General features: G+C 47.9%; 2 protein-coding genes across 4 annotated transcripts in view; both read left to right on the top strand.

Moving 5' to 3' along the window:
- The window catches only part of LOC129708931 (acidic mammalian chitinase-like), a 45,615-nt gene extending 30,964 nt beyond the window's left edge, over nt 1–14,651 (top strand). For all 3 annotated transcript variants that reach the window (XM_055655005.1, XM_055655003.1, XM_055655004.1), the window contains exons 2-13: nt 3,388–3,537; nt 5,156–5,185; nt 5,280–5,481; nt 6,343–6,399; nt 7,358–7,523; nt 8,155–8,279; nt 9,177–9,303; nt 9,981–10,163; nt 10,872–10,988; nt 12,216–12,354; nt 12,884–13,140; nt 14,547–14,651. In XM_055655005.1, the coding sequence (XP_055510980.1) occupies nt 3,513–3,537; nt 5,156–5,185; nt 5,280–5,481; nt 6,343–6,399; nt 7,358–7,523; nt 8,155–8,279; nt 9,177–9,303; nt 9,981–10,163; nt 10,872–10,988; nt 12,216–12,354; nt 12,884–13,131 (1,419 nt within the window). In that variant the 5' untranslated portion in view covers nt 3,388–3,512 and the 3' untranslated portion in view covers nt 13,132–13,140; nt 14,547–14,651. The remainder of the gene's footprint in view (nt 1–3,387; nt 3,538–5,155; nt 5,186–5,279; nt 5,482–6,342; nt 6,400–7,357; nt 7,524–8,154; nt 8,280–9,176; nt 9,304–9,980; nt 10,164–10,871; nt 10,989–12,215; nt 12,355–12,883; nt 13,141–14,546) is intronic.
- A 947-nt stretch (nt 14,652–15,598) lies between these two features.
- LOC129708946 (uncharacterized) lies at nt 15,599–18,306 on the top strand. The gene is made up of 2 exons (XM_055655023.1): nt 15,599–15,886; nt 16,473–18,306. Exons 1-2 carry the CDS (start codon nt 15,798–15,800, stop codon nt 16,984–16,986), a joined length of 603 nt encoding a protein of 200 aa, XP_055510998.1. The 5' UTR covers nt 15,599–15,797; the 3' UTR covers nt 16,987–18,306.
- The last annotated feature ends 5,027 nt before the right edge of the window (nt 18,307–23,333 follow it).

The following is a 23,333-nucleotide window of genomic DNA, read 5'->3' as shown; positions in this document are numbered from 1 at the left end:
GGGAGGTTGGTTTGTGTGACGGTCTGGGCTGCGCCCACAATTTGCTGCAATTTCTCGCGGTCTTGGATGGAGCGGTGCCCAAACATTGCTGTGATGCATCGCGATAAAATGCTTTTTGTGGTGCATCTGTAGTTGTAGGGGAGATGCCAAACTTCCTAAGGGTTCTAAGGAAGTAGAGTCGTTGGTGTGCTATCTTGCTGTAGCCTCAACCTTAAGTTGTTATCGGTGGTGCACGTTATTATTGTTACATGTACCAAGATACAGTGAGAAGTTGTGTCGTCATTTCATTATTTGCAAAGGATATCTTGCAACTTACGCAAAAGTGGGCATGTGATTCTTTCACCAGATTACTTGCATCTGTCAACTCAGCCCCAAGGTCTTTCCTTTATTCTTGACAAACATGTGCCAATTTATTCCATTCACACGTTTGCTGAAACGATAAGAACTAAACAACTTTTCTGCACGTGCCAGAGAAAAAAAACCCCACAGAAAATAGGTGCAGGAGTAGGCCATTCAGCCCTTCGAGCCAGCACCGCCATTCAATATGATCATGGCTGATCATCCCCAATCAGTACCCCGTTCCTGCCTACTACTCCCCATTTATCCCTTGATTCCATTAGCCCTTAGAGCTCTATCTAACTCTCTCTTGAAAACATCCAGTGAACTGGCCTCCACTGCCTTCTGTGGCAGATAATTCCACAGATTCACAACTCTCTGGGTGAAAAACGTTTTCCTCATCTCAGTGCTAAATGGCCGACCCCTTATTCTACCCTCTCCTTCACTAACTTGGTTTAGAGATGCAGCATGGAAACAGGCCCTTCGGCCCATCGTGTCCAGGCCGACCAGCGATCACCCGTCCACCGTGGATCGGTTTTTCCAGTTTGTCAACCACTCCCTACGCACTAGGAGCAATTTACAGAGGGACAATTGGCCTACAAACCAGCACGTCTTTGGGATGTGGGAGGAAACCAGAGCACCTGGAGAAAGCCCATGCAGTCACAGGAAAAATGTGCAAACTCATCTCAGTCCTAAATGGCCAACCCCTTATTCATAAACTGTGACCCCTGGTTCTGGACTCCCCCCAACATTGGGAGTTTTTTTTCTGCATCTAGCCTGTCCAATCCCTTAAGAATTTTATATTAAGTGCATAGCTTTAAAATGAGGGGGGCAAGTTTAAAGGAGATGTGTGGGGTAGATTTATTTTCCACAGAGGGTGATGGGTGCCTGAAGAATTCTGCCAGGGGTGGTGGTGGAGGCACATACGATAGTGGTGATTAGGCAGGCACATGGAGTGGAGGGATATGGATCATGGTTAACGTATGATGAGCATTTGAAGGCACTGGGTCTGTTCTCGCTTGAGTTTAGAAGGATGAGGGGGAAACCTCATTGAAACTTACCGAATAGTAAAAGGCTTGGATATGGAATGGATGTGGGGTGGATGTTTCCACTAGTGGGAGAGTCTAGGACCAGAGGGCACAGCCTTAGAATAAAAGGACGTAGCTTTAGAAAGAAGATGAGGAGGAATTTCTTTGGTCAGAGGGTGGTGAATCTGTGGAATTCTTTGCTACAGGCGGCTGTGGAGGCCACAAGTCATTGGGCAGTTTGACAGGTTCTTGATTAGTCCGGGTGTCAGGGGTTATGGGGAGAAGGCAGGAAAATGGGGTTGGGAGGGAGAGATAGATCAGCCATGATTGAATGGCGGAGTAGACTTGATGGGCCGAATGGCCTAATTCTGCTCCTAGAACCTATGAACAGAGAGAGGGGAATTGGTGGGAGAGAGATTGGTTTCACGTGCTGGTGATGGGGAGGAGAGAGAGGAGCAGATAGACGGTGATATCAACTCAGTGTAGGGACACTGACTCAAATGTGTTCAATGGGCAACATGGAAATGAAAAACTAATGCTGGATTTAATTATTTTAAAAGTCACAGAGTGCTGGAGTAACTCAGCGGGTCAGGCAGCATCTGTGGAGAACATGGATAGGTGACGTTTCACAGAGTGCTGGAGTAACTCAGCGGGTCAGGCAGCATCTGTGGAGAACATGGGTAGATGACGTTTCACAGAGTGCTGGAGTAACTCAGCGGGTCAGGCAGCATCTGTGGAGAACATGGATAGATGACGTTTCACAGAGTGCTGGAATAACATAGCGGGTCAGGCAGCATCTCTGGAGTAAAGGGATAGGTGTCGTTTTGGGTCGAGACTCTTCTTCAGACTGATTGTAAGGGGGGCAGGTGGAGAAGGAAAGCTGTAAGAGACTAGCAACTCGGTGGTGAACTGGTAGAACCGCTGCCTAACAGCGCCACAGACCTGGGTTCAATCCTGACCTCGGGAGCTGTCTGTATGGAGTTTACACATTTGTTCTGTGACTGCATGGGCTTTCTCCAAGTACTCCATTTTCCTCCCATATCCTAAAGACGTGCGGGTTTGTAGGCCAAATCTGAGGAAGGACATTATTGCCATAGAGGGAGTGCAGAGAAGGTTCACCAGACTGATTCCTGGGATGTCAGGACTGTCTTATGAAGAAAGACTGGATAGACTTGGTTTATACTCTCTAGAATTTAGGAGATTTAGGAGGGGATCTTATAGAAACTTACAAAATTCTTAAGGGGTTGGACAGGCTAGATGCAGGAAGATTGTTCCCGATGTTGGGGAAGTCCAGGACAAGGGGTCACAGCTTAAGGATAAGGGGGAAATCCTTTAAAACCGAGATGAGAAAAAACTTTTTTCACACAGAGAGTGGTGAATCTCTGGAACTCTCTGCCACAGAAAGTAATTGAGACCACAGTTCATTGGCTATATTTAAGAGGGAGTTGGATGTGGCCCTTGTGGCTAAGGGGATCAGGGGGTATGGAGAGAAGGCAGGTACGGGATACTGAGTTGGATGATCAGCCATGATCATATTGAATGGCGGTGCAGGCTCGAAGGGCCTAATGGCCTACTCCTGCACCTAATTTTTATGTTTCTATGTTTGAAAAATGACCCTCTGTAAATTGCACCCTAGTGAGTAGGGAGTGGATGAGAAAGTGGGAAAACATCGATCTACTGTGAACGCATGATCGCTGGTTGCCGTGGTCCCGGCGTGCCGATGGGGCCTGTTTCCATGCTGGATCTCAAAACTAAGTAGGTGAAGGAGAGAGTAGGCCATTTAGGACAGTGATGAGGAGAATATTTTTCACCCAGAGAGTTGTGAATCTGTGGAATTCTCTGCCACAGATGGCAGTGGAGGCCAATTCACTGAATGGCCTACTCCTGCACCTATTTTCTATGTTTTTTCCATACCAGGCTCAGGAACAAAATTGAGGTGAAAATGAAGGTGAACAATCTGAATGACATTGAAGAGAAAATATTCAAGTCAAGATAAGAACTATTATTTTCCCTTTGTAAATAGCAGGAGGATCATCGTGACTGCCCTTTCACTCTGATAAAGGGAACGACAAACACATTGGATTATTGTTCGTGATAAGTTCATTGTATAAAAGAGGCAGCTCAGGTCTAGTCAGCAACAGTAACAAGATGGCAAAGCTACTTCTTGGAACAGGTAAGAGCCTTTTGTTGTTTAATTCCTTTTGATATTGGAATACTTTTTGAAAGAATCAGGTTTAGACATTAAATGATGAGAACAGGTTAAATTGTTTCTCAAGTTTTATTATAAAGGTGTCTGAAGGGTCTCGACTCTATCTAACCTTAATCTCCAGAGATGCTGCCTGACCCGCTGTGATACTCCAGCACTTTGTGAAACGTCACCCATCCATGTTCTCCACAGATGCTGCCTGACCCACTGAGTTGCTCCAGCACTCTGTGAAACGTCACCTATCCATGTTCTCCACAGATGCTGCCTGACCCACTGAGTTATGGTGCAGCAGCATCTATGGAGCTAAGGAAATAGGCAACGTTTGGGGCAGAAACCCTTCTGGAAATAGGCAACATTTCGGGCCGGAAGGGTTTCGGCCCGAAACGTTGCCTATTTCCTTAGCTCCATAAATGCTGCCTGACCCGCTGAGTTACTCCAGCACTCTGTGTCCATCTTCAGTTGAAGGTTGCTGGAACTCTGTGGAGATGATGTTCCTACTCTCCCGTGTCCCCACCTTCTGCTCCCAAGCCTTCAGTCCCAACACTAGCAATGGAGTGGAGCCCCCTGAGTGATGGAGGTTGAAGTTTGACTTCTTAAGACGTTTAGAAGGTCACGAGGGGCAGAGATATGAAGGATGGTCTCTGCCTTTCTCCAGGGAAGGCGAGTCTAAAACTACAGGGGCATTGGCACTGAAGGTGAGAGGGCAAAGATTTAAAGGTGAACCCAGGGGCAACTGGCACAAGCTTAGATGGTCAGCATGGATAAATTGGGCCAAAGGGCCTGTTTCTGCGCTGTGTGACTATGACTATGACTCTAGCCTGTTGCCCAGAGGGTGGTGAGTATATGGAATGATCTGCCAGAGGAGGTAGATGAGGCAAGTATAATAACCATATAACCATATAACAATTTACAGCACGGAAACAGGCCATCTCGACCCTTCTAGTCCGTGTCGAACACATATTCTCCCCTAGTCCCATCTACCTGCGCTCAGACCATAACCCTCCATTCCCTTCCCGTCCATATAACTATCCAATTTATTTTTTAATGATAAAATCGAACCTGCCTCCACCACCTTCACTGGAAGCTCATTCCACACAGCCACCACTCTCTGAGTAAAGAAGTTCCCCCTCATGTTACCCCTAAACTTCAGTCCCTTAATTCTCAAGTCATGTCCCCTTGTTTGAATCTTCCCTACTCTCAGTGGGAAAAGCTTATCCACGTCAACTCTGTCTATCCCTCTGATCATTTTAAAAACCTCTATCAAGTCCCCCCTTAACCTTCTGCGCTCCAAAGAATAAAGCCCTAACTTGTTCAACCTTTCTCTGTAACTTAGTTGCTGAAACCCAGGCAACATTCTAGTAAATCTCCTCTGTATGCTCTCTATTTTGTTGACATTTAACATTTAATAACATTTAAAAGAAATTTGGACAGGTACATGGGATAGGAAAAGTTTAGTTTTGAGATACAGTATGGAAACAAGGCCCTTCGGCCCACGGAGTCCATGCCGACCATTGTTCAGCCGTAACCCCTGATTTATTACAGTTTGTCATAATCCTAACACGCTGTTCTCTGTTTTCTGTTCCAGCGGTGGTTTTACTGGCCTGCCTGCAACTGGGTGAGTCTTTGTGCATTTGCAGCCTTGCTTTGCTTTGCTTTGTGTGAGTGCCACAGAGGCATTGTCCTGACCACCCTGTCTCTCCCTTGCCCAGGCTCTGCCTACAGGCTGGTATGTTACTTCACCAACTGGGCACAGTACAGACCAGGAGAGGGTAAATACATGCCCCAGAGCGTGGACCCTTGCCTCTGCACACACATCATCTACGCCTTCGCTGGAATGAGGAGCAACCAGATCGCCACCTACGAATGGAATGACCCAAAACTCTACAAGGAGATCAACAGCCTGAAGAACAAGTACAGTCGCTGAATAAATACTAACCTTGTTTCTCAAATGCCGGGCATTGTTGCGATGTTTACATTGTCCAGTTTAGTTCATTGTCACATGTACAGAGGTACAGTGAAAGGTTTTTGTTGTGTGCTAACCAGTCACTGTATTGGATATTCCCCAAATCCATATTCCACAGTTAATTTAGTTTAGTTTAGTTTATTATCGTTTGGAAGAGTATGTGGCAAGATTCCATCTGTTGTAAGTACCGGGCAGCACAGTGGCGCAGCGGGTAGAGCCACTGCCTCGCGACGCCACAGGCACTGTTTGTGTGGAGTTTGCATGTTCGCCATAAGACCGTGAGGGTTTTCTCTGGATTACCGGTTTTCTCCCACATTCCAAAGGGTTTCTAGATTAATTGGCCTCTACAATTTGCCCCAAGTGCATAGGGAGTGGATGAGAAAGTGGGATGAAATAGCACTGGTGTGAACGGGTGATCGATGGTCAGCGGGGTCTTTGACATGACCCTGTTACACATCCATTTGTTGAAGGTTTTCTCATCTCATCCACCTCCCCTGTCTGAAAGGTGACTTGGTTTAGGGGGATATTCAGGAGAAAGCTATTGGACATATTGGACATTCACCAAAATCATTGAGGAAATAGGCCCTTCAGCCCACATAGTGAGACTGGCCCATTGCTTATGAAGCCTTGCTTGTTGCATGAACTTGCACCTCGTTTTCTGTGACCCCCTTGAGATCCAGACTAAGGCAAATCCCCTCAACTAAACGTAACACCAAAGGGGCGAAAAAAACAGAAGTTCCTGAGCAGTTCTGAAAATGTTTTGTTGTTCTAAACATCATTCTAAAACCACATTTTGTCCATTTTTTAAGGAATGCAAACCTCAAGACTCTGCTGTCCATTGGAGGCTGGAACTTTGGCACCCAGAAGTAAGATGGAAACTTTTCACGTTAGCATTAGATTAAAAAAAGTTATTTTCCAATTGACTGTGATATGGAATTAATATTGAAAGACACAAAGTGCTGGAGTAACTCTTCAGTAACTCAGCCTGAAGAAGGGGCTTGACCCGAATCGTCACCTATCCATGTTCTCTAGAGATGCTGCCTGACCCGCTGATTTACTCCAGCGCTTTGTGTCTTTTCTTTTAGTAAACTGGCACCTGCAGTTTCATGTGTCTGACGTGAACAGTGGGTGTGTTTGGTAATGATATACACAGAGATAAATATTGAGGGGATAATTTTACAGTGAACTGTTTCAGTAGTATTATTAAACAGCGCAGTTTGCAATTTGAACAATATAGAATATTGATTGCCAAACAGTAAAAGAACATAATTTTACGAAAGAATCCTTTCAATAGTGTGTGGCACAGCGGTAGAGTTGCCGCCTTACAGCGCTTACAGCAACAGAGACCCAGGTTCGATCCTGACTATGGGCGCTGTCTGTACGGAGTTTGTATGTTCTCCCTGTGACCTGGGTTTTCTCAGAGATCTTCAGTTTGCTCCCACACTCCAAAGACGTACAAATTTGTAGGTTAATTGGCTTATTATAAATGTAAATTGTCCCTTGTGTGTGTAGCATAGTGTTAGTGAGCGGGGATCGCTGGTCGGTGCAGACTGGGGGGGCCGAAGGGCATGTTTCCATGCCGTATCTCTGAACTAAATGTCATTTTCAGATATAATAATTTCACATGAAACTTGGGATAATAGCAGGAGAAAGGAGTAATTTTTTTATCACGAACATTTAATGAAGGCGAGGGTGAATCTGTACACGATAGGATATAACAGCAGATTCACTGGGTCACTGAGTACAGCGGCCGTTACTACAGTTCCTTGTGTCTCCGGCCCATTTAATTTCTAACTCCTCTCCCCACATCCATCCCTCCTGCAGATTCACCGCGATGGTCGCCTCATCAGGAACTCGGCAAATCTTCATCAAGTCAGTCATCGCCTTCCTGAGAGGGTACGGCTTTGACGGTCTGGACATCGACTGGGAATATCCTGGATCTCGAGGAAGTCCTCCCGTTGACAAGCATCTCTACACTGTCCTGGCTCAGGTTCGGTCAAGTACATCTCACTATGAGTTTCTTTAAAATAAATGGGCCAAACTCAGGTCAAACCTATCCTTTATCTCCACAGATGCTGCCTGACCCGCTGAGTTCTCCAGCACTCTGTGAAACGTCACCTATCCATGTTCTCCACAGATGCTGCCTGACCCGCTGAGTTATGGTGCAGCAGCATCTATGGAGCTAAGGAAATAGGCAACGTTTCGGGCCGAAACCCTTCTGGAAATAGGCAACGTTTCGGGGCGAAACCCGGAAGGGTTTTGGCCCAAAACGTTGCCTATTTCCTTAGCTCCATAGATGCTGCTGCACCCGCTGAGTTACTCCAGCACTCTGTGAAACGTCACCTATCCATGTTCTCCACAGATGCTGCCTGACCCGCTGAGTTACTCCAGCACTCTGTGAAACGTCACCTATCCATGTTCTCCACAGATGCTGCCTGACCCGCTGAGTTACTCTAGACTAAACTAAACTAAAATTGAAATTGACACAAAGTGTTGGAGTGACTCAGCGGGTCAGGCAGCATCTCTGAGGAAAGAGGATAGGCGATGTTTCGGGTCGGGACCCTTCCTAAGACTAGACTTGACCTCTTGCTAAAGGAGCCCTCGATCTCTCTGACCCACAGGAGCTGATGGCTGCCTTCGAGGCCGAAGGGAAAAGCGCAGGAAAGCCACGACTGCTGCTCTCGGCTGCCGTTGCTGGTGGGAAGAACAACATCGATACTGGCTACGAGGTTCCTCAGCTCGGCCAGTGAGTGTCCTTCCACATGCAAAGAAACCCAACTTTTTCCTGTGGGCGTTTAGCGAGTTTGACGTCGTATTTGAACTAGTTTTTCATGGCTCCACAATTTCAATGGTGGGAGCTTCCAGCACGGTGATTGAGATCCATCCACAACCCTAATGCATTCAATGCCTTCATCAGTCGGGGCATTGAGTGTGAGAGTCAGGAAGCCAACTTGAAGCTCTGTAGGTCTTTAGCCAGGAGGCATTTAGAGCATTGCGTGCAGGTCTGGTCGTCTCCATTACAGGAAGCATGTGGAGGCTTTAGAGACGGTTCAGAGGAGAGTTACCAGAGCGCTGCCTGGATTAGAGGGGATTAGCTACAGGGAGAGGTTGGACAAATTTACATTGTTTCCTCTGGAACGTCAGAGGTTGAGGAGAGACTTGATAGAAATTTATAAAATCACTAGAGGCATAGATAGTGTAGACAGTCAGAACCTGCTGAGGTGGTGGTTGAAACGGATATCTTAGTGGCATTTAAAAGACCTTTAGATAGGCACATGATCATGCCAGGCATGGAGGGATGTTGGTGATATGCAGGTAGATAAGTGATGGACTTGGCATCATGTTCAAGTTTAAAGGAGATGTGCATGTTTTTTTTTACAGAGATAGTGGTGGGTGCCAGGAACGCGCTGCCAGGGGTGGTGGTGGTGGAGGCAGATACGATAGTGGTGTTTAAGAGGCTTGTAGATATACAAGGAATGGAGGGATATGGATCACGTGTAGACGGAGGAGATGAGTGTATCTTGCCGTCATGTTTGGCACGGACATTGTGGGCAGAAGGGCCTGTTCCTGTGTTGTACTGTTCTGCATTCTGATGTTAATTTGGTGCATGGAGTATCAGGGTGACCCGTCTCCTCTCTTGCAGGGTAGTTGACTTCTTCAACGTGATGACCTACGATTTCTATGGTCCCTGGAGCCACGTTACTGGAGAGAACAGCCCCCTCTATCCCCTGCCTAATAACCAGGATACAACCAACCTCTACTTCAATGTGGTAAGTGCTCAAGAAAAATAAATCCTGCTCAACTTTTTCAACTCCTCTCTCCGAATAAATAAACCCATTTTGTCAAGTCCATATAACTGTTCCATACACCACGGGGAGCAGACTGTGGAGTTGAATCACAACTAGGTTTGGGAACAGCTCTGAGCCCAAGACCACAAGAAATTGCAGAGTTGTGGATGGAGCCCAGTCCATCACACAGACCACACTCCCCACCATTAGCTCCATCTACACTTCACGCTTCCTCAGAAAAGCAGCCAACAGAACAAAGACTTGTCCCACCCCAGTCATTTCTCCTTCTCCCTGGTCCTGTCTAGCAGAAGGTACAGAAGCTTGAAAGCGCGCACCACCAGACTCAGGAACAGCTCCTTCCGCTCTGCTATCAGGCTTCTGAACGGTCCTTCCATAGGCTAGGGTGCTGTCCGATTCACCTCTACCCCATTGCGGACATTGGACTTTGTCTCTGGAACTGATGCACTACGATGCTGAGAACTATATTCTACACTCTGTATCTTCCCCTTTGTTCTACCTATTGTACCCGAGTTTGATTTGATTGTATTCATGTACGGTATTATCTGATCTGTTTGGGCTTTTCACTGTGCCTCGGTACAGGTGATAATAATAAACCTAAACGTAAACATGAGCCTTTGATGCCAACTGTGTCCCTGCAGGAATACGCCATGAACTACTGGAAGAGCAAGGGGGCTCCAGTGGAGAAGTTGAATGTGGGTTTCCCCACCTATGGACACACATTCAGACTGACCTCGTCCAGCACGGCTGTGGGTGCCCCAGCAGGAGGCGCTGGTCCAGCCGGCAAATTCACCCGCCAAGCCGGCTTCCTGGCCTACTATGAGGTACTGTACCTACCGACCAATCCAACCGCGTGGCTCTTTACTCAATGTTATCTTCCAATCCAATACTGAATAACCACACACAACATAGATGGACACAAGGTGCTGCAGCCTGAGGAAGGATCTCCACCCGAAACATCGCACACCCATGTTCTCCGTTCCCCTCCTCAAGAGATCCCCATTTCCCTTCTATCCTCCCCTTCCTCTTTGCCCTCCCCACTATCTCCTTCTCACCACATCCCTCCCTCCGGCTTTATATCTCTCCTCCACTTTCTGGATATATCGCTCTTTATACATCTTTCTCTCCTCTCCTCTTTCTATCTTTCTCTTTCATGTCTTTCTCCCTTCTCTTAACCTATATCTCTCTCACCTCTTTCCTCCTCTCTTTGCACCTCTCTCCACATCTCTCTTCCCCTCTCGTCTCAGTATCTGACACTATTTCGTCTCCTGTTCCCCTCCAGCCTTTGTCACTATCACCACCCACCACCCTTGGAGTCAAATGGTTACCCCTCAGATTTAATAGACAATAAGTGCAGGAGTAGGCCATTCGGCCCTTCAAGCCAGCACCATTCCTATTAAATCTTTCTCCCTCACCCATGTCCTCTTGTTCTCGATTCGCCGTCTCTGCGTTTGCGTTTACCTGATCGGTTCCTCTCATGATTTTTTTCCAACTCGACAAGATTGGTCCCTAACATCTCCGTCTCTGGGCAGATCTGCGGGTTCCTGAACGGTGCCACCAGCGAATGGAACGCCCCACAAGACACCCCGTACGCCTTCAAGAGTGGAATATGGGTCGGCTATGACAACGTCAAGAGCTTCGGAGACAAGGTACATCTGACCATCGATGTTCCACCCTTCCTGCGTGAACCACCGTGGTCTCGTTTATCTCAATATCTACTGCAGAGTTTCCAACAGTGAACTCCAGAATTATGCTTCAAAATCCTTAGAATCTTTTGTCGTTAACATTCTGCATAAAATTTCCAGCTCACCATAAATTCATGGTGTTCGCGTGTCATGGGTTATGCGGAGAAGGGAGGAGAATGGGGTTAGGAGGGAGAGATAGATCAGCCATGGCGGAGTAGACTTGATGGCGGAGTAGACTAGAGTGAATGGCAGAGTGAATGGCGGAGTAGACTTGATGGGCCGAATGGCCTAATTCTGCTCCTATCACATGAATAAAATGATTATTTCTATTTTATAAAGTAAGTCACATTTGCCTTAGATCTGTGCCTTCCCTTGGATGTTAAGTGATGATCATGCTTTGTTATGCAGTTCAAACAAGTTTAAGTCGCCGTTAAAATTGATGCTATGCTCTTTAGAATGTGCTTTAAACATGGACATTTTTGATTTGGGTCTGACATTTGTTCTCTAGGGATTTAATATATTTCCATTGGGGCGGGACTGTGTGAGGAAGGCAGGGAGTAACCTTTAGTTTAGTATAGTTTAGAGGTACAGCTGGAAACAGGCCCTTCGGCCCATCGAGTCCGGGCCGACCAGCGATCCCCACACACTGGGCACTGTACTACACACACCAGGAATTTTACCGAAGACAATTAATCTACTAACCTGTATGTCTTTGGAGTGTGGGAGGAAACCTGAGCACCCGGAGAAAGCCCACGCAGGTCGCATGGAGAACGTACAAACTCCATACAGACAGCACCTGTAGTCAGGATCGAAACCGGGTCTCTGGCGCTGTGTGGCAGCAAAGCAGCTCTACCGCTGCGCCACCGTGCTGCCCTCATGAAATGATTCACATCGAGGAAACGTGGAATTTCTGTTTTTATTTCTCTGGTGCTTGGGCGAGACTGGTCCTCGATTATACGGGTGGCCTTGCTGAGGCAGAGTGAGGTGTAGATGGAGTCAACGGAAGGGAGGTTGGTTTGTGTGACGGTCTGGGCTGCGTCAGCAACTTGCTGCAATTTCTTGCGTGTTTCGGATGGAGCCATTCCCAAACCGTGCTGTGATGAATCCCGATAGAAAGCTTTCTACAGCGCATTGTAGAAGCCATTATTGACTGAGGGATGTTGGTGTAAAGATGTGAACTGTGTCTTCCAGGTTGCGTGGCTGAAGAAGAACAACTTTGGAGGAGCTATGGTCTGGGATCTGGCTCTGGATGACTTCTCTGGTGCCTTCTGTCACCAGGGACCCTACCCCCTCATCAACACTCTGCACTCTGGCCTTGGCATCTCTGGAGGTAATGGAGATGTGCAGGACAAGTCTTTCACACAGAGGGTGGTGGGTGCCTGGAACATGCTACCAGGGGTGGTGGTGGAGGCAGATAGTGGTAGGACTAGGTATGTAGCTATGTTTTCCACAGTGGGTATAGGGAACAAGCAACTGTTACTCCAGCACATTGTGTCTCTTTTTATAGACCAGCATCTGGGGTGGATGGGAGGTCAGGACCCCGCTCAGGAGTTGGTGAGAGGGAGGTTCAGTGGCATCATCCTATTGACTGGGATATTCACACTTTGTAGACCTGCATCTGCTGTTCCTTGTTTCTACATGAACTAAGATGGATATGGAGGCCAAGTCAACGGGTATTTCAGATTGACAGATTCTTGATTAGTTCTGGTGTCAGGGTTTATGGGGAGAAGGCAGGAGAATGGGGTTGAGAGGGAGTGATAGATCAGCCATGATTGAATAGTGGAGTAAACCCAATGGGCTAATTCTCCTATGAATTGAGGAGAGCTTATGAACTTATAACGAACTGTGTTTCTTTGCAGCTTGCGTCCCATCCAAGACAACATTGGCGCCGGCGGTTCCACCTACTGATGCCCCTAGTGGTGGTGGAGGCGGTGGCAGCAGCGGTGGTGGAGGCAGTGGCTTCTGTAAGGGCAAAGCCAACGGTACCTTCGCTGATCCCAAGGACAAGAACAAGTTCTACCAGTGCGCCAATGGTCGGACCTACCTGAAGAGCTGTGCCACTGGATTAGTCTTCGATTTATCCTGTAAATGTTGCAACTGGCCTTAATGGCAGAAGGTGAGTGCTTGCCGACCTCACACTCTATACTGGGCATCGGGTCATACAGTTCAGAACCAGCCCTTCAGCCCAACAAGTCCATACTGACCCTACTTGCCCTTCCACACTGCTCATGGGGTAAGAAACACAAGAGTAGTATGTGACTGGTCATTGGTCATAGTATTTTCACCCAGCAGAGTCACCTCTAGTCTTTAGAGAAACAGCACAAAAACAGGCCCTTCAGCCCACCGAGACCATGCCACCCCGTACACTAACACTATCCTACACACTAGGGACAATTTACAATTTACAGAAACCAATTAACCGACAAACCTGTATGTTTTTGGAATGTGGGAGGAAACCGGAGCACCCGGAGAAAACCCACGCGGTCACGGAGAGAAGGTACAAACTCTGTACAGACAGCGCCCGTGGTCAGGATGGAACCGGGGTCTTTGGCGCTGTAAGATATGTAAGCGGTGTGTCTCCCGCTGCGCCACCGTGTCACCTCCTCTCTGGGTCCCTGGCTTCATGGAGTTGTCCCCTGATAACGGGCAGCCTGGAGAGAAGAGTGCGGTGGTGGGGATGGGCAAGGGCCAGAAAACAGGCGACCACTCCAGAAAATGTAGCCGTGCAGCGGGTGGAGCTGCTGCCTCACAGCTCCAGAGAGACAGGTTCAATCCTGACTACCGGAGCTGTCTGTGTGTGGAGTTAGAACCCTTCGAGCCAGCACCGCCATTCGATACGATCATGACTGATCATCCAAAATCAGTACCGCATTCCTGCTTTCTCCCACATCCCTTGATTCCATTAGCTCTAAGAGCTATATCCAACTCTCTCTCGAAAACATCCGGTGAATTGGCCTCCACTGCCTTCTGTGGCGGAGAATTCCACAGATTCACAACTCTCTGGGTGACGGAGTTTGCACGTTCTCCCCATGACCGCGTGGGTTTTTCTCCAGGAGCTCCGGTTTCCTCCCACATCCCAAAGTTGCGCAGGGTTGTAGGTTGACAGGCCCTCGGTAAATTGCTCCTCGTGTGTAGGTGAGGGTTGGAATCTGGGGAGAACTGATGGGAATGTTGGGGGAAATGAGTGAGGGTCAGGTATGCACTGAACGGCCTGTCTCCCTGCTGCGTAGCCCCATCACACTTTGGATTATCTCTGGTCGGACTTTACCTCACACTGAACATTAACCCCTTCATCCTGTATCTGTACACTGTGGGCGGCTGGACTGTAATCATGTGTAGTCTTTCCACTGACAGGATAGCACGCAAACAAAAATACGTTTCACTGCACCTCGGTCCACGTGATAATAAACTAAACTAAACTAGAAACTTTAAAATAAAGACGTACTTTAGATATTGTTTTTGATCTGATGTGTAGACATCCTTCCTGGTTGTGAGAATTCTAAGATGATCTTTCTGTTGCAGACTGCGCTCGACAAACAACCGGGAACTTCCACCACCGATCGTTTGTCCATCACAAAGAGAATTGTTGCTGTTAAAACAATAAAATAAAGCCATAATTTCAAACAGATAACAGCGTACTTTGTATCTGTTCATGTGCATCAGTTTCAGGAGCAGAATTAGGCCATTTGCCCCATCAAGTCTACTCCGCCGTTCAATCACGGCTGATCTATCTCTCCCTCTCAACGCCATTCTCCTGCCTTCTCCCCATAACCTCTGACACCCGTACTAATCAAGAATCTGTCAATCTCCACTTTAAAAATACCCAATGACTTGGCCTCCACTGCCATCTGTGGCAATGAATTCCAAAGATTCACCACCGTCTGACTAAGGAAATTCCTCCTCATCTCCTTCCTATCGGTACTTCCTTTTATTCTGAGGCTGTGCCCTCTTGGCCTGGACTCTGTAAATAATGGAAACATCCGCTCCATATCCACTCTGTCCAGGCCTTTCACTATTCGGTAAGTTTCAATGAGGTCCTCCTCTCATCCTTCAAAATTCCCCTAAACAGTTTATCAATTTATGTCAGCAATTTCAGTTGCTATGAATTGAATTGAATAAATGCTATTAGCCAAGTATGTATACATACAAGAATTTGCCTTGTTGCCTTGCTCACAAGTTACAACACGATATACAGTTAACAATTAAGAATGAAACGTTACAATATAACCAGGTGAAGAATGACCGTTGCCTGGCCGTTGTCTGGCCGTTGTCACGGGTTGGCAGCACCCGTAGTCAGGATCGAACCCGGGTCTCTGGCGCTGTGAGGCAGCAACTCTACTGCTATGCTACCACTGTGCCACCCCAATACAAACTGGTGTCAAGCAAACACTGTCATCCACAGGTTGGTGCCCAGACTTGTCTCCGTGTGGTTGCTAGTCAGCCGCCGTTAATTACTAACGAGAGTGTGGTCATCAAAGCTGTCCCAACAGTTGACAACGTGTCCCACATATTGGCTGGAGTCAGCCGCGACCTCTCCACCTTCTGCTAAACGTGTCATTGCATCATGGGGCGCCTGGTTGGCCGCTGGCAGCTGGGATGACGTTGTTCTTGTTAAACGTTAACGGCTGATGCAACGACACGTTTGGCAGAGGGTGGAGAGGTCGCGGCTGACTCCGGCCAATGCTCCGTGGGAGGCAGTGATTGGTTGAATGTACGTGAGGGCAGACAATGAGGGGCAGGAGAAGCCGGGAGTCGGTATAAAAGGAGCGAGCGATGGCAGGAGATGAGAACAAGACCGACCCCGTCACCCTGTGTGGAGACTCCGGAGCTGGTAACCAACCCTGTGGATCCTTCAAGTGTCTGTGAGTGATGGGGGTGGGATTGTCTCTGTTCACTGTTCCCCCAGTTCAGAAGCCTGATAGCAGAGGGGAAGAAGCTGTTCCTGAGTCTGGTGGTGCGCGCTTTCAAGCTTCTGTACCTTCTGCTAGACAGGACCAGGGAGAAGGAGGAATGACCGGGGTGGGACAAGTCTTTGATTTTTTTGGTTGTAGATGGAGTAACTGGTGGGGAGTGTGGTCTGTGTGATGGACTGGGCTCCATCCACAACTCTGCAATTTCTTGTGATCTTGGGCTCAGAGCTGTTCCCAAACCAAATTGTGATGTAACCCCACAGCCTGCTCTCTGTGGTGCATCTGTAGAAGGTCCTAAGAGACATTGGAGACTTGTCGTATTTCCTCTGTCTCTGAGGAAGTAGATACATTGGTGTGCCTCCTTGGCTGCCACTTCAATGTTGTTGGTCCACGACAGGTCAAAGCAACTTAAACTAAACCAGGCGGGAGCTGTAGAAGCTGCACAGCGACATTGCCCAGTGTGGTGGCAGCAGCTTCAGGGAATGTCATCATGAATCCTACTGAGTTGCAATAAGGTGACCCATTGTTTCACCCACAGGAACATGGGGCTGCAGAGATGGATAGGATTCATGGTCCTTGTGGAGATGGTGTGGCAAGTCTCCGCAACTGGAACAGGTCCGATCTCCAGAGAATGGGGAGAGGAAGCAAACTTGCCCGGGTGGAACGCACGGGAGCCTCGGCAGGTCAATGAAGATCGGTTTCCAGACTGCCAGGGCAGGCTAGGTCAGCCTCTCCTAACTAGACATAGTGTGATCATTGCATCTCCGGGTAATTCTGTAACGCTGTACTGTAAAATATCCAAAGATTACGGTGCACTGGGCTCTGTTTCGTGGAGTAAAGATGGTGTTTCCATTGCCACATTTAGGACCTTTGCGAAATATCAAAGGTCTGATGTCCATCGGTGGTTCGTGTATCAAAACGTCATCATGCATCGGGACGCCTCGTTGGTCCTTACACAGGCACAAGAGGACGATGAGGCGATATATTCCTGCCGTTGGACCACTTATAATTATGGGAAGTGTGAAGAAGAGACCTGGCTGTTAATGGATTGAAAGCTTCCACTCATTCAACAGGGCCCGCCCCAGGGTCAGTAGCAAAGTCTAGTTTAGTTTAGTTTAGTTCAGAGGTACAGCAGGGAAACAGGCCCTTCGGCCCACAGAGTCAATGGGGACCAGTGATCACCCCATACACCAGTTTTGTCCCACACACTACGGACAATTTACACTGACCAATTAACCTGCAAACATACACAAAACCATCCACAATGAGAACGTGCAAACTCTATATAAATAGGGGCAACATTTTTCTCAGAGGGTGGTGGGTGTATGGAACGAGCTGCCAGAGGAGGTAGTGGAGGCAGGCACTAAAACCACATTTAATAGACACTTGGATGGATCCATGGATAGGAATTATTTGATGGGGTGGCTGAGGACTGGCTTAGATGGGGTATATGGGTCTGCATGGGCGAGTTGGGCTGAAGGGCCTGTTTTCGTGCTATGATACCAAGTAGGGAATAGTAAAGGTACAAAGATGAGCAGCGTGGAAGGTGTGAGCGTGGATCGCATGCAGTGAGGAGAACTGACCCTGTTTGCACCGGTAAATGTATCATTAATGGAAATAAACTCTCTCGAAGACAGCCGGTGTGAGTGATTCTTTGTACGCCAGCATTGAGTTGGGTGTGAACTTTGTGCAACTCTTGCTCACTACGGGCAACATCGCCGGCTTCTATGAGCTGTGTCCAACATTGTTCATGACCACACGGGGACGGAACAACATGTGGAAAATCAGGAGTCCGCAGATGTTGAGAACAGGAACAAAAATAAAGGGGAATGTGGGAGACACACAGTGGGTCAGGCAGCATCTGAGGGGGAGCAACAGAGGCAACGTTTCAGAATGAAGATCCTTCAACAGAACCGGGCAAGAGAGGATGTTTGGCGGTGAAGTTAGGTGGATCATATGGTCTCAGGTATCAAGAGTCTAGAGGCAAGAGTGTTTAATTGTCGTATGTACCAACAATGGGACTATGAAATCCTTATGGCCCTGTCCCACGGTACAAGTTCATCCCAAGAGCTCTCCCGAGTTTAAAAAAAATCAAACTCGTGATAAGCACGGAGAATGAACGGAGCGGGGACGTCTCTTAGCGGCTTGTAACGCTAACGGCAGGTACTCAGGAAGACTCGCTAACGGCAGGTAAGCACGGGAAGACTCGTGAAGATTTTTCAACATGTTGATAATAGTCCACGAGAGCCCCGAGTACCGACGAGCGGCCATTACCGTAAATCTCCGAGTTCAGATCAGGGCAAACTCGGGAGAGCTCTTGGAATGAACTCGTACCGTGGGACAGGGCCGTTACCTGAAGCAGCAGAACAGGCTTGGAAACACCGTACTCATAGAGAACATTTAATAAACAAAAAAATCAATTAATTTATAACCCCAATACTAGTGCAAAAAGTCTAAAGTCCTTCGTGCATCCAAAAACAATCCATGGTTCATAGTTTAGTTACTGTTGTAGAACATAGAACAGTGCAGCACAGGAACAGGCCCTTCGGCCCATAACGTGTGTGCTGGACATGATGCCAAGACCAACTCTAATCTTCCTGCACATATCTACATCCCTCCAATCCCTGCATATTTATGTGCCTATCCAAATGTCTCTTAAATGCCATATCATATCTGCCTCCACCACCCCCACCCCTGGCAGCACGTGCCAGGCACCCACCACCCACTGTGTCAAATAACTGCCCTGCACATCTGCTTTAAGCTTTGCCCTTTCACCTTCAAGATACAAGATACAAGATACATTTAATTGTCATTTGGACCCCTTGAGGTCCAAACGAAATGCCGTTTCTGCAGCCATACATTACAAACAAATAGACCCAAGACACAACAACACAACATAATTTACATAAACATCCATCACATCATTGTGATGGAAGGCCAAAAACACTTATCTCTCCACTGCACTCTCCCCCCCCCCCCGATGTCAGAGTCAAAGTCAAAGCCCCCGGCTGGCGATGGCGATTGTCCCACGGCCATTAAAGCCACGCCGGGTGGTGCAAGGTCGCACACCGGGTCTTGGTGTTAGAGCCCCCGGCGTGCGCTCGCAGAGTCCCGCGGCCATTCCAAGCCTCGCGGGGTGGTGCTGTAAAGGCCCCGCTCCAGGAGCTCTCCGACCCCGCAACTCGGACGGGGGAAGTCGCCGTTGCGAGAGCCCTGAAAAGCGGTCTCCCTCCAGGGAGCCGCGGGCTCCCGGTGCCACCGTCCACAGACCTGCCGTTGGAGCCTCCGACTCTCCGGTAGCAGCAGCAGCAGCAGCAGCAGCGCTCCTCCACCGCTCCACCCGCTCCGGACTCGGCCAGCCCCGCGACGGCGACGGTGAGTCGTAGCACCAGAGTCCCCGGCTTCTTCCTGTTGGAGGCCGCTCCTCGTTGCGGCCCCAACGACAACGGAAACCCGACGAAAAAAGGTCGGGTCTCCAGTGCAGGGAGAGATTTAAAAAGTTTTTCCCCCCACACACACACCCCAACAAAAAATAACAAAAACTACATTAAAACACAGACAAAAAATAATAAACCGCGGACAGACTGCAGAGGCCGCTGCTGACGAGAGTCGCGCCGCCCACCGGACCTTAAAACTGTGCTCTCTAGTCATTGGCATTTCCATCTTTAGAGTCATAGGGTGATACAGTGTGGAAACAGGCCCTTCGGCCCGACTTGCCCACACCGGCCAATGTTTAGAAGCTGAACAAAAGTGGAGTTGCTGTGACTGGTGTGATCTCAGCCAATGATGAAGCAAGGTCCAGGGCATCTGGTCAGATCTAAGTCCTAGTCCTCACGTCACACACAGGTTTCACTACAGCAGCTGCACCGCAGCACTTGGGCCAGTGAGCATGGTGTAAGGTAACAAATGTAGAACCCCATGAGCAGAACATTTGTGGTGAGAAAGTTACTACAGAGTTTTCTGAGGGATATCTATACATGTGTTTAGATGGACAAGGGCTGATTAGAGATGGTTTTGTATACAGGAGGTAGTGTCTCACAGATATGAATGAGTTTTTTTAAAGATGTGACCAAAAAGGTTGATGATGGCATAGCTGCATATGATGTATATGTGAGTTTCAGCAAGAGATGAGACAAGGTACCGCATGGTAGGCTGCTCTGAAATATTAGATCGTATGGGATCCAAAGGGAGATGGAAACATAGAAAATAGCAGGAGTAGAGGCCATTCGGCTCTTCAAGTTAGCACCGCCATTCAATATGATCATGGCTGATCATCCTAAATCAGTACCCTGTTCCTGCTTTCTCCCCATATCCTTTGATTATTTTATCCCTAAGAGCTAAATCTAACTCTCTTGAAAACTTCCAGTGAATTGGCCTCCACTGCCTTCTGTGGCAGAGAATTCCACAGATTCACAACTCTCTGGGTGAATTTTGTTTCCTCATCCCAGTCCTAAATGGGCTACCTCTTATTCTTATACTGTGACCCCTGGTTCTGGGCTCCCCGAACATTGGGAACATTTTTCTAACATATAGCCTGTCCAATCCCTTAAGAATTTTATAGTTGTCTAGATCAAGTGGGACCCGTTGGACCCCATCCCCCAACAAAATAATCCACCACTCATCCATTCCCCCAACACAACCCAAATCCACCACCCACCCGTTCCCCCAACGTAACCCCTTCCCCCAATGCAATAATCCACCACTCACCCATAGCCCCCGCGGGAGGCTTAGTCCCCCAACGCAACACGTTCCCCAATGTAAGATTCCACCACTCACCTATTCCCCCAATGCAACCTGTTCCCCCAATGCAATATTCCACCACTCACCCATAGTGCCCAACTGTGTAGGTAATTTTAAACTTTTTAAAAAAATGCAATTGCACTAAGATTTAACGTGATGTAGGTGCCACCGACAAGGCCATCTTTTGTTATCCAAATCTAATCATTAAACTTTGTGCTGGGTTCTTTCCCTGTGTCACTCATGTTGTGAGTCATACTTTGTAGCTATGCCCACTAGTTTAACAGAAAGCTTCTCAGCCCTTCCACCCTCAGTCTTGAGTTACATATTAAGATGAAGTTACCTATGCTGTAACGCTAATAAAGTCTTTGGATCTTAATCACTGTGTGTGACTTAAGTTATTCCAATAGCAGAAGATCGACATGGTGTCAGAGTGGACGGACTCACTCCTTGTTTTTATTTTAGTTTGTTGTTTCCTCCGGTATATATTACTGTGGCTTCTGCTCTCAGAAAACCCAGAGATCCTGTGTAACACCACGAAGATCTCGCAGAAAGGTGGCGCATATTTGAAGAAGATTTCTCATTTTACATTGAAGCAACTCACCCTACTGCTGCTCCCGGTGTTCAAGCGTTAATTCTTCTTAATCTAGCAGGCACAGAAGCTGCTTGATGTGCCAGAAGATTTCATTATGAACTGGCTAGGTTTGACCCGGCTGGTGTCCAGATTGTTCCCGCTGAGTCTATCCGTGACCCTGATTGCCTACCACGCTAATTCCAACAGTTATGTGAGTTACGCACTAACTTGGTCATGGAGAGGCATTTGTTCTTTTCCCGAAGCCAGAGACACGGTGAGCCTGTGGAGATGTATGTCAGTGCCTTGTCTTAACAAATCTCTCACCGTTCTCCTCAAGTGCCCGATAACTCTATCATGAGACAATTGTTTTAACTGTGGGGGTTCGCATGCTGCTGCTTGTGACCGTTGCCCTGCGTATGGAAAATTATGTCGATTTTGTAACAAAAGGAATAATCTCATCAAATTCTGCCGCTCACGTAGCAACAGAGTTCAAACAAGGCAATCTGTTAACTCACTTGGCCATGAGAACTTGCAGTTGAACTTGCTCTCAACCAGCTCCCACGGATTTGCAGGCTTTGAGTGTGATGTGCATTCCCATCTGACTCAATACACAAACAACTAGACCCCAAGGTCGCTTTGCTCATTAATGGCAAAAACTTTTATCTGAAAGTTGACACAGGGGCCAGATGTAATGTGATCTGTCTAGCTGTGTTGAAAAAGTTACGAAAAACAGACACCGTCACTCCTACGACTGCCTCCCTTCCCCCATTTGCAGGATGTCCAGGGCACCCTATCGGTCAAGTCGAGTTACGCTGCTGTCTTAACTCACGTGTCCACAACCTGAGTTTCTATGTTGTTCGTGAGCATGTGCCGTCTCTGCTGGGTGCCAACGCTTGTCACGACCTGGGACTTGTCTCCTTCAGCCTTTCTGTTTGTCATGTGACTACAACCTGTGACTTTAGCCAACAAACCCTGACACAATACAAAACTTTTTTTGACGACAAGCTGGGCAGGCTGCCTGCTAAGTACACAATTACCATTAACCCTGAGATAATCCCAGTTGTCCGTCCAGCTCACAAGATTCCCCATGCTATTGCGGGACCGTGTTCAAAGTGAACTCAACGGAATGGTATCTCTAGGTGTGATTGCTCCCGTCGCTGACCCCTCGGATTGGGTCTCCACCATGGTTGTGGCAACGAAGGAGAATAAATACGAAATACGGATTTGTATCAACCATAAGGACTTAAACACAGGCATTAAATGACCTCACTATCCCATGCACACTGTGGACAAGATTGCAGTGCAGATGGCTGAGGCAACTGTATTCACTGTACTAGATGCCAAGAGCTCATTCTGGCAGATTTCGCTGGAACATAACGCCTCTAAGTTAACCACCTAGCAATCCGTTCGGGCGTTACAAATTTCTTTGCATGCCTTTTGGCATAAGCTCTGCCAGTGAAGTATTTCAACAAGCTATGGAGCAGTTGTTTGCGGGTTACCCATGCTCCATTGTAGTGGATGACATCCTCGTTGCAGGACGAACTGTTGAACATCACAATGCAAATCTGACAAAGGTCCTGCATCGCGCCAAGGCCATCAACCTCAAGCTAAACCCTAAAAAAATGCAAATGCAGGGTAAGTGAGGTGAAATCCATAGGTCATGTGTTCACTAAGGACGGCCTAAAAACTGATCCGGCGAAAAGCAGTGCCATCAACAAGCTCCCAGCACCCACACACGTGCTCAGTCTGCAGAGATTCCTTAGCATCGTGAACTACTTGAGCAAATTTATTCCGGACTTCAGTGAAATATCAGCCTGATTGCGCACCACCAGACTCAGGAACAGCTTCTTCCCCTCTGCTATCAGGCTTCTGAACTGGGGGAACAGTGAACAGAGACAATCCCACCCCCATCACTCACAGACACTTGAAGGATCCACAGGGTTGGTTACCAGCTCCGGAGTCTCCACACAGGGTGACGGGGTCGGTCTTGTTCTCATCTCCTGCCATCGCTCGCTCCTTTTATACCGACTCCCGGCTTCTCCTGCCCCTCATTGTCTGCCCTCACGTACATTCAACCAATCACTGCCT

This window comes from Leucoraja erinacea, chromosome 24, assembly GCF_028641065.1.
Source record: "Leucoraja erinacea ecotype New England chromosome 24, Leri_hhj_1, whole genome shotgun sequence".
Taxonomy (NCBI): domain Eukaryota; kingdom Metazoa; phylum Chordata; class Chondrichthyes; order Rajiformes; family Rajidae; genus Leucoraja; species Leucoraja erinaceus.
Note: the sequence above shows the minus strand (reverse complement) of the source record. Positions and strands in the feature narration are given on the sequence as shown.

Coding starts and splice junctions, on each gene's coding strand:
- LOC129708946 (XM_055655023.1), top strand. CDS start 15,798: ATGGCAGGAGATGAGAACAAGACCGACCCCGTCACCCTGTGTGGAGAC. Junction 15,887..16,472: donor TGTGGATCCTTCAAGTGTCT/GTGAGTGATGGG, acceptor TTTCACCCACAG/GAACATGGGGCTGCAGAGAT.